At 42.1% G+C, this 10,244-nt stretch overlaps 1 protein-coding gene across 1 annotated transcript in view; it reads right to left on the bottom strand.

Annotated features, from left to right (window-relative positions):
* Positions 1 to 476: 476 nt before the first annotated feature.
* Positions 477 to 10,244, bottom strand: part of LOC107707761 (uncharacterized) — a 15,311-nt gene continuing 5,543 nt past the window's right edge. Inside the window, exons 12-34 of the mRNA XM_016511861.1 lie at positions 10,224 to 10,244; positions 9,991 to 10,146; positions 9,000 to 9,208; positions 8,834 to 8,919; positions 8,631 to 8,758; positions 8,214 to 8,339; positions 7,839 to 8,032; positions 7,260 to 7,348; positions 7,031 to 7,164; positions 6,786 to 6,904; positions 6,050 to 6,167; positions 5,734 to 5,949; positions 5,194 to 5,364; positions 4,968 to 5,117; positions 4,684 to 4,733; positions 4,467 to 4,596; positions 3,509 to 3,591; positions 3,275 to 3,404; positions 1,783 to 1,973; positions 1,599 to 1,689; positions 1,372 to 1,504; positions 564 to 616; positions 477 to 497 (exon numbers count right to left, since the gene is read on the bottom strand). Of these exons, the coding sequence (XP_016367347.1) occupies positions 477 to 497; positions 564 to 616; positions 1,372 to 1,504; positions 1,599 to 1,689; positions 1,783 to 1,973; positions 3,275 to 3,404; positions 3,509 to 3,591; positions 4,467 to 4,596; positions 4,684 to 4,733; positions 4,968 to 5,117; positions 5,194 to 5,364; positions 5,734 to 5,949; positions 6,050 to 6,167; positions 6,786 to 6,904; positions 7,031 to 7,164; positions 7,260 to 7,348; positions 7,839 to 8,032; positions 8,214 to 8,339; positions 8,631 to 8,758; positions 8,834 to 8,919; positions 9,000 to 9,208; positions 9,991 to 10,146; positions 10,224 to 10,244 (2,799 nt within the window). The remainder of the gene's footprint in view (positions 498 to 563; positions 617 to 1,371; positions 1,505 to 1,598; positions 1,690 to 1,782; positions 1,974 to 3,274; positions 3,405 to 3,508; positions 3,592 to 4,466; positions 4,597 to 4,683; positions 4,734 to 4,967; positions 5,118 to 5,193; positions 5,365 to 5,733; positions 5,950 to 6,049; positions 6,168 to 6,785; positions 6,905 to 7,030; positions 7,165 to 7,259; positions 7,349 to 7,838; positions 8,033 to 8,213; positions 8,340 to 8,630; positions 8,759 to 8,833; positions 8,920 to 8,999; positions 9,209 to 9,990; positions 10,147 to 10,223) is intronic.

Here is a 10,244-nt window from a genome sequence, read left to right on the forward strand (position 1 = left end):
GTGAGTGAGTAACACTCAGCAGATGATAGTTAGTGTGTGAGTGAGTGAGTGAGTGAGTGAGTTTGTGTGTGAGTGAGTGTGAGTGTGTGTGAGTGAGTTTAAATAATATTTGCCAGCGTTCAGGACTGCAGCTCTCTTGGCAGGGACCTGACAGAGCGGTAGCTTCTCTTAATGAGAACATAATAACAGACCCGCGTATCTCTGCTCTAGCGGTTCTCAACACCGAAAGTGCACCTCGTCAACTATCGACCAATAATGTAAGAGTCTCACTTCTTCACCTCAGAAAAACCCAAAATGCCCAGCACTGGATGGGCTTGAAACTACAGGGAAAATGAGCAGTTCTCCAATCGGCTGACCACTCAGTATCCCACTCTGTTTTGACAAACTTTTCAATCTCAGAGGATATTCTAATTTTTATGATTAAAGCTCGACTACAATGTCTCCCAACTATGTACAATCTGTCAATATGGTACCCGTCAAATGACAACTCCTACTGTCTGTTACATCAAAATCAACAGGAAAATTAAATGGTTGCCCACATCTTAAATGGATGTTGTTGTTACAAAGGACTGTATGTGTCCAGACACGATCGCCTGGTTGATCTGATTGTAAAGGACTTGAAAACAATACATAAAGACAGTAAGTTTTACCAGCATACTACTGTTGAATTGAACTGGTTTTATCATAACACATCTGACAGAGACTATTTCAAAAACATTCCAAACACTCCGGACATTGTGATTGTAAACAAGGCTTTGAACTCTGTATTTGTCATTGAGGTTGGCTGTTGTTTTTGTAAACGAGGCTCTGAACTCAGTATTTGTCATTGAGGTTGGCTGTTGTTTTGATCTGTATTTGGATACCTGCTATCTTTCCAAACTGCTGAAATATCAGCCATTGGTTGAAGCTATCCATCAACTTGACTATCATTGTAAGTTAATGACCCTAGTGTTTGGAAGTTTAGGTCATTTGCATAAGAATGTGATTGAAGGACTGGAGTTGAGTGGATTGCAAAAAAAGAAAGCAAAAAGACTTGCAAAATTCTGTTCAGTTTCAGACATTATAGGGAGTATGAAAATATGAAAATGAAGATGTTTTGTCAATCCTTGAGTGTTAAATGTTATAAATATAAGGACTTGTGAATGTATATCGTTTCATCACAATTTCACCATCCAGTTAGGCTCATCAACCATAACTCCTACAAAAACAGACAGATATTCACATAGAAAACAGCTGTTTGTTATTCTAATAATATTTCACAATATTACTGTATTTCTGATCAATTAAATGCAGTCTTGGTGAGCAGAAGAGGCTCTTTCAGAAACATCGGAATCAGTGTAGATTCTGTGGTGTTTCTGCAGTGATTCTCACCAGCGGATCTCTTGATTTTGACTCGTGAGATTTTGTTGACCTCATTCATCATGTTGAGGATCTTCGTCTCTGAGGCTTTATCATTCTTCCTCAGGTCACGGATGAAGGTCTTCAGAAACCTCTGCTTGTTTGCCTGACACACACACACATAGTTATCAGTGAAACACACACACACACACACACACAGCCCCGTGTTCCCGTCGCTGGAGCGGCTCCTGCGGTCGCACCTGTGTGAATTTGCTCCAGATGTTGGCGGTGAGGTACAGCGGCAGGAGGTCCAGGCTCTCCAGCGTGGCTCTGTTCCAGCTGTCTGAGGGTCTGAGAGGAAGGGCTGCTGTCAGGCTGAGCTCATATAACGCACAGGAGATCAGTGTGACACGCGCGTCTGTGTGTGTGTGTGTGTGTGTGTACCCGTAGCTGGTGTTTCCTCCCAGCAGGATGCTCTCCAGCGCAGAGATCTGCTCAGCTGATAGATCCACACACGGCTTGAGCTTCTCCAGCACATACGGGTCCGAGCTCTGGATGTACTCGCCGCTCAGAAAACAGCTCATGCTGCCCAAAACATCCAGCTGATCCCGACTGATGCTGACGCCTGAGATTCCCTGAAACACAGACCACAGCAACATCTGTCAAACTCCACCAGACAAACGCTTCGATCATCCTGAAAACATTCTCATCTAATTGAAGTTGTGAAGTTTTTGCTTTCTAGACAAACACACCCAAATATATTTAGACCTAAATAATTGCATATAAACTTTCAAGAGTTTCAACAAAAACAAACGATTAAACTTTGTGATGCATATTTGTCAGTCATACCAGTGTTTTAGTATCATTGATACGTATTTTATATTTTCTGTTTACATTTTAATTTTAGTTCATGTTTTAATAATTGTGTTGTCATTCTTATTAGCTTATTATATATATTTATAGCTATTTTAGTACTTCAAGGTAAACTAAAAGAAAATGACAAGTGATGTCATGGCAACTAGCCGAAATAACTTTATTATATATGTATGTAATAAGTCATTAAATTGTTTAGTAACAATTTTAATGGGTTTAGTTTACATTTTTGTTTGAGCTAAAGATAAACCTAAGTGGTACATAAATAAAACAGGTCGGATTTCTGTCATAGTACTAATAAACTGTGATAAAATAATATTGACTAAATATGTTGTAGAAACTTAATTTTCTGTAAAGTTGCTTTGCAATGATTTGTATCGTGAAAAGCGCTATACAAATAAACTTGAATTGAATAAAATGTGTTTTAGATACACAATAACCAGGTTTATATATTTATCATCAATAAATCCAATTAGTTTCAATCTCATAAAAGGTCCCATTAGTTAACATTTGTTAATGCATTAACTAACCATGAGCAATACATTTGTTACAGTATTTATTCACCTTTGTTAATGTTAGCTAATAAAAACGCAGCTGTTCATTGTTAGTTCATGCATGCACAGGTCCAATAAACACCACTTCTGATTTTAATAAAAGTTTAAATGTTACTAAAAATTAAAATTAACTTTAAATAAGATTAATACATGCCTCATATAGTTAACCTCATTATAAAATGTTACCATTTTAACTTTGTTTTTACAATGAATAGATTTATGATGATTCTAAGCAATTGAATTAATGCATTCTGAAAATGATTGCATAATCAGATAGATGCAAACAGTTAGTAATGAACTACGGCATGATGCTTTGAGTGCAGGAATCTGACCTGCTTCATTGATGTGCGACTCACAGTATTTCATTATTTTATGGTAAAACCTGCAGGATCCAAATGCACGGGAATTGTATATGCATTTTAAATACCTAAATGTTACATTTAGGCCCAAATCCTTTTTTGAGCACATAAATGATTATAAGAACTCAAATGTAAGAGTGTTTTCATTACAAGACAGCCCCTGGCGTGGTTGAAGAGCGTCTGCTTCTTGAAGGACAGTGTGCTGGACAGAACAGAGAAGTTGGCCACTCCCAGAGACGAGAAATACGAGCGGCACAGAGATCTGTCGATCATCGAGTAGCTGAAACACAGACAGACACACACACGTGACTCGCTCGTCTTCATGTCACTGCGACTGACAGCGTGAGCTGAACTGAGTGTGTGTGTGTGTGTTTTCAGACGCACTTGTAATAGATGAGCACTTCAGCAGGATACTGCGAGAAGGCAGAGAGATCGGCGCTCTTGATGTAGTGATGCATGCAGGTCAGCTGAAGGAGAAGCACACATCAACACACTCATGAACACACTCACGCTCGTCTGACTGATGCACACCTCATCTCTTCAAATGTGAATAAAACATCAAACCCACAATTAAGATCTAAATCGGCCTATTAAATCTGCTGTATTATCTCTGATCCAAGAATGTCTAAATGATCAACATGTTTTTGCTGTTAAAGGAACACTCAACTATTTTTGAAAATAGGCTCATTTTCCAACACCTCTAGAGTTAAACAGTTGAGTTTTACCGTTTTCGAATCCATTCAGCCGATCTCCGGGTCTGGCGGTAGCACTTTTAGCTGTAGCTTAGCATAGATCATTGAATCTGATTAGACCGTTAGCATCTCGCTCAAAAATGACCAAAGAGTTTCTAGAGTTTCAAGAGTTTTCTTAGTACACGATGTACCAACGTGACCACCTGCTTGCACAGGGAGCGTGCTGGAGACTATTTCATCTTGACTGATTTTATCAAGCAAACATTAGAATAACTTTGATATTGTTAGTAATATTTCCGGATGAACACATGATTTGTTTTGTGTTCTCAGTATAACTTTCCAACCTGTCCTTTTGCATAATTTCTTTAAACGAGTTAAAGCCACTTCCTGAATGACATCACCCTCCAGGAAATGGCTTGGTTTTGGAGGGAAACAGCAGCACAGACATCAGCATTATTAATAGATCTGATGGATTCTGTGATGTTTTGTTGATGTTGAATTTGAAAATACCAACATTTGAAAATGATACCAAATTTGTGGAAGTCTATTATTTTATAAAGGTTTCATGAGGTTCTGCAGAACATGAAGGAGCATCATAACATAAATGACAAAACAAGCAACAAAAGCCTGTGACTGATGTGCTTGTTCACCTGTGACTCCTGCAGGACGAGCGTCTGATTGGCTCGCCGTCTGCAGCCGCGGATCAGACTCAGGACTTTACTAGTGCTGAAGCTCTGGATTCGTGAACAGGTGAAGCCCTGCAGCACCTGGAAGGACATGCTACACACACACACACACACACACACACACGTGTTAACATGGTCAAAACATAATCATCTAATCTGACTAATAACTCTCTTCACTCACTCATCTGGATTGCTGAACTGTGCAGTGACGGTTTCAAAGATCAGAACAGCCTGAGAGGAAGAGAAATTCAACCATTTAACATGCACTACAACACACTTGCTACCTCATGCAACATGACCTTAATAACTTTATGTGCAATAAATATACATTTCAATATTTCAATGTGCAGTACATCGCAATATACATGTCATTAATCAAGGGAATGAATTTGTAAACTGTATATATATATGTATATATATATATATATATATAATAGCATGTTTTATTGCAGATGCCTGACGCACCTGCTCGTGTTTCCATTTCTTCCGGTTGACCGCCTGCGCAGCCGCGGATGACTGCGGCACATCCAGCAGGAAGATGCGCGGGATTTCCGTCGCCATGAGGTCAGGAACGTTTGTGATGATGGCGTCAGACGAGCTGTTGACAGCGATGATCTGAAGAGAGACAGAGAGAGACGTCACGAGACATGCTGAGCCGAACCGTAGCCATGTCAATGTGAGCGAGAGTCACCTGGCTGACGATGGTCTGCTGGACGATCACAGGTGCGCCGATGACACTGGTCACGAACAGTTCAGATTTCACTGCCTCAAGGAAGATTTCTCCTGAGATTACTCTGAAGATTGATGATTGAACACCGATGATCAGCGAACCCAAATCCAGCAGACTGGCCACACTATTAATCTGCCACAGACAGACGTGTGTTAGTACATCTAACATTATACAGATAGTACAACAGATAGTTTCCATACGGGAATTTAACTGGCAGAGCTGTCTGTGAGCGAGTCAATGAATCACTGGTTTGTTCAACAACACTGATTCACTTAGGAATGAAGCAAGTGACTGTCTTTATGAGTGAGCCAATGAATCTTTGATTCAACAATACGTTCAACAACACTGATTCATTTCAGGAACGTAAAAAAGTCTTTATGACTGAATGAATATTTGATTCAGCCCATTTGTTCAACAACATTCATTCAGGAATGAAACGCCACTCAGAGACACGTAAGGTGTTGATTCGTTTGGCTTTGAATCGGTATTGGTGGTGTGTACCTGGTAAACTCCAGACGACAGCAGGGTTTGGATGATCATCATGGCCTGATCGAGGTTCCAGCCCAGTACAAGTCTGAGCACGGAGAGCATGTTGAGCAGCACATTCCCTCCGGCGCCACTGATCTGAGCTGTGCTCAAACCCGTGGACGACTGACCCAGAGCCTCGATGGTGTCCACCGTCAGAACCTCCGCATTACTCGCCAGAGCCGCCGACACCTGCGCGCACACACACACACACACACGTCTAGCTTATACAGAGCTTACTTCTGCTGACGTAAACACACACACACACACACACACACACTCTAGTACATACATCGGGGAGAACATCTGTGCAGTTCTGATGGATGCTGGATGAGATGATCTTCAGCTGCTCCAGACTCAGCTGAAGGAAGGAGCTCGCAGGAGCCAAGCAGCGGAACTTCAGAGGAAGACTATGAACACAAGCAAACATTAACCAGCCTCGATCTATTGTTTAGATGGTCCAACAGACGAGTGGCCAAAACCATCAAACCAGCCTTTTCAGGGGGGATTTTTCAAATGATAGTATTGCAAATAAGTGTGTTGTGTGAGATTTGAACTAGCCTTCATTTGATGAAAGCGGCTCATTCTGGATTTAAATGACTTTGACTTTTCATGTACACTATTAAAACTTAAGGTTCTTTATTGGCATTATCGGTTCCATGAAGAACCTTTAACATCCATAGAATCCTTCCATCGCACAAAAGATTCTTTATAATGGAGAAAAGGTTCTTAAGATATTCTTCACAATAAGAAAAGAGTTCTGTTAAGAACTGTTCACTGAAAGGTTCTTCTAAATGGCATCACTGTGAGAACCTGCTTTTGGAAGCTTTATTTTTAAGAGTGTAGTTCAGTAAAATGTGATTAAGATTGGTTATTGAGAGTGTTGCTGGTGTCTCTCACTAGTAGGCGCTGAAGGACGGATTCATCTCGAACAGCAGAGTCACGTAGTGCTCCATCACGTCATCAGGAACGCTGGTCTGAGAATGTGATTAAGATTGGTTATTGAGAGTGTTGCTGGTGTCTCTCACTAGTAGGCGCTGAAGGACGGATTCATCTCGAACAGCAGAGTCACGTAGTGCTCCATCACGTCATCAGGAACGCTGGTCTGAGCGAAGAGCTGCAGGTTATCCAGGTTCACGAGGAATGGCTGAAAAACAAAGACGTTTTTGAGTTTGGAACGACATGAGGGTGAAAATGAACTATTCCGTTAAGAGCGAATGGATACCGATGAGAGAAAACAGATCTGAGCTCTTCAAGACGTAGCTTGACACACCTGAATGGAGCCAAACTGGAGGAGGTCGTCCAGTGTGATGAAGCTTAAGAAGACGGAGATGTAGTCTGCGAACCAGGCGGTGGAGTTGAGATCCGGGTTGGAGGTGTAATAGCATTTAGGAGTTGAACCTGAAGCTGAGAACACAAAGACAAACATGGCTCACCATCAGACAAATCCTCATTGTTATTAGACATCAGAATCAGTCACGCAGTCGATCAAAGTAACTCACAGGTGTTGAGGTAGACCAGGATGGAACCGTAGATGTTGCTCGGAGAAAACTCGGCTGCACTGTAGTTGTATTTAGCCATCGCTGAAACACTAAACAGAGAAACGCACAGAATCCGTCATCATTAGATGTCTTTAGAGGAAAACTAATTGGTCCAATATGATTCTAGCGTCATTTTGAACAAAATCAGGCCAAAATGAAGTTTATTTGGAGTTTGTTTCTGACTTTGAAACGTTTTAGCCCTAAGCAAAGAACTAAGTCTTTATGCTACTGAAACACATAGTTAAGGTACAGTCACATTAACCATTGCTCTGCGAAATCAATCCATTCATTGTATTAGGAGTCTGTGTGACAGGGAGTTTCATGCTGGTCGCTCACAATTACCAACAGAAAGCTGCTTGGGTTGAGAGGGACTTCTGTGTGAGCTGTGCTTCATACTGTACATCGCTACCCTACTAAGAATAGACAATGGACCTTTTTTGTCGGCAAAGTCTCTCCAGAATTTCTCTACTGTGACCGCACTTTAGGCCTATTTGTTAGATTCTCCCCAACACAACGTAATGTGTGAAACGTGCTACTCACAACTTCTTGAAGGAGAGACAGGAGGCGTTTAGCATGACGTCTGGAGCGATGAACTGTGAGGTGAGGAGAGGCAGGTACTGAACCAGTCGATGATCAAACCACTGAATCACTTCAGACTGGACGTCCACCTTCAGAACCTGAGGCCAGACGCAGGACAACACCTGCCGGGCCAAACCCACGGGCAACAGCGGCTCCTGCGGCACACACAGAGAGACGCTTCATCATTTAGTGCAACCGCGTCCCAATGAGGACGATTCAGAAGCTGCTAAACAAGCAGCTAATATAAGATTATCAGAACCAGATATGATCAGATTTAAATCTAGAGGGTCATTGCATTAGTTTGTAAGTTTTTAAAAGAGTGAAAGATGTCCGTACCATCTGTAAGTACTGGGGCGTCTTTGGGTAGTTTCTGAAAAGCTGGCAGATTTGGGCAACATCGTCCACAGCGTTGGGCCGGTTCAGGAGACTGCTGACCTCCTCTGGAGACACCGACTCCATCAGCTGTGAGGAGACACATCCAACAACAGCAGAACTTACAATACGAAGAGTTAAAGGCGCGCTTCGTGATTTGCTGCACATTTGAAATGTTATTCTCTAAAGCAATGGTTCTCAATCTTTTTGACTCCCATTCAGAGGCTTCCCTTTAATTCTAATCTATGGACTGTTAAGTCATCTTATTGAGAACCACTGATTTACAGAAATGACCATAACCTTCAGCTATTGTCTCATTCATGGACTCTATATTGGATCTAATCAGTAATCGGCAGATGAAGGCGGTCTGGCGTCTCTGACCTCTGGCACGCGAGCCGGCGGCATCAGCGACAGGAAGGTGGTCAGATTGGGGAACTGGAAGCTCATGAAGGAGGACGTCAGGAAAGCGTAGTAGCTCTGGTTAGCATAGCAGCGCAGCGGGGCGGGGCCTGTGGAGACAGAAGGATGCTGGGTGAGTGGATGGAGTGATGAATACATGTATAGATGGACGGATGGATGGACACCTGTGAGAGAGCCGAGGATCAGCTGGTAGATCTGATCTTGTGTCGCCGGCTGGAAGGTGGAGCTGGACGAGTTCAACAGCTGCACCCTGGAAGAGCAAACATCAGTGAGCACGCAGTCGGTTTGTTTGTTTGGGTGCGTGTGTGTGTGTGTGTGTGTGAGTCTTACGCCTGCTGGCTGATGGGACAGGGTCGCTGCAGGACGACACTGAAGTAGGACGTCACATGTTGAACGGTGATGTTGGCTATGAAGGACGGCAGTATGTTCAGGATCCAGATCTGCAGATCAGCGTCTGATGACGTGGTCAGATTGGCCCTGTTAAACACCTGCTGCAGAAACGCCTCCTGCACGGGGGATGGGAGAACAACGCCCTGCGTCTGACAGACACAGACCACAACCAATCAGAACACAGAAACACCTCAGACAGCCAATCAGAACACAGAGACACCTCAAACGAATAATCAGAATACAGACACTTCACAAACAGCCAATCAGACGACAGATACACCCCAAATGAACACTCAGATCTAGGGCCGAGACTAATGATTATTTTGATAATCAGTTAGTTAACTGGACAATTGTTTCTTTGAATAATCGATTGATTGGATAAAATCCATATTACTTCATTTAATTTATTGGGGAAAAAACATGTCATTCCACATTCATGCAGCACAAATGATACAGAACTAGGTCTTCAAATGAATGATTCTTTTTTAAACAATTAATCGGACTATTGTTTCTGCAAATAATCAATTAATTGGATAAAAGGCCAATTTTTTTCTTCATTTACTGAAAAAACAACAACAAAAAAAACATCAAATTGCCAAGGGCTGCAACTAATGATTATTTTGATAATCGATTAATCGACCAGTTGCATCTGTGAATACTGTGAATAATGGATAAAAAAAACAGATTTTATTTTCTTTATTTTATTGAAAAAACAAACAAACATGTTAATCCACATTCATGCAGCACAAATGGCTGTTCAGAACTAGATCTGCAACGTTTATTTTTGATAATCGATTGTTTGGCCAATCAGAACCCAGATACACCACATGCAGCCAATCAGAGAGCAGAGCATCTGAGCTGTGACTGGCTGAGAATATCCATGTTCCATGATGAACAGTATTGGTCAGGGGAATGTGTGTGTGTGTGTCACCTGTAGTGTAGCGGAGAGGGATAAGAAGAACGCTGTGAACTGAGCGTCCGGCACGTAGAGCAGCAGATTATTAACCGCAGCAGCGCTGGACAGGAATCCAGGAGTGCTGGAAACCTCCACTAACTGCCTCAGGCTCAACAGATTCAGGGTGTCGAACTGCACACACACAGAGGAGCACGTCAACATACGCATCTGTACATGCCAAGTGTGTGTGTGTGTGTGTGTGTTCGTACCACATTGAAGCTGGGGTTGAA

Source organism: Sinocyclocheilus rhinocerous, unplaced genomic scaffold (assembly GCF_001515625.1).
Source record: "Sinocyclocheilus rhinocerous isolate Xijiao unplaced genomic scaffold, SAMN03320098_v1.1 scaffold4491, whole genome shotgun sequence".
NCBI classification, from domain to species: Eukaryota; Metazoa; Chordata; class Actinopteri; order Cypriniformes; family Cyprinidae; genus Sinocyclocheilus; species Sinocyclocheilus rhinocerous.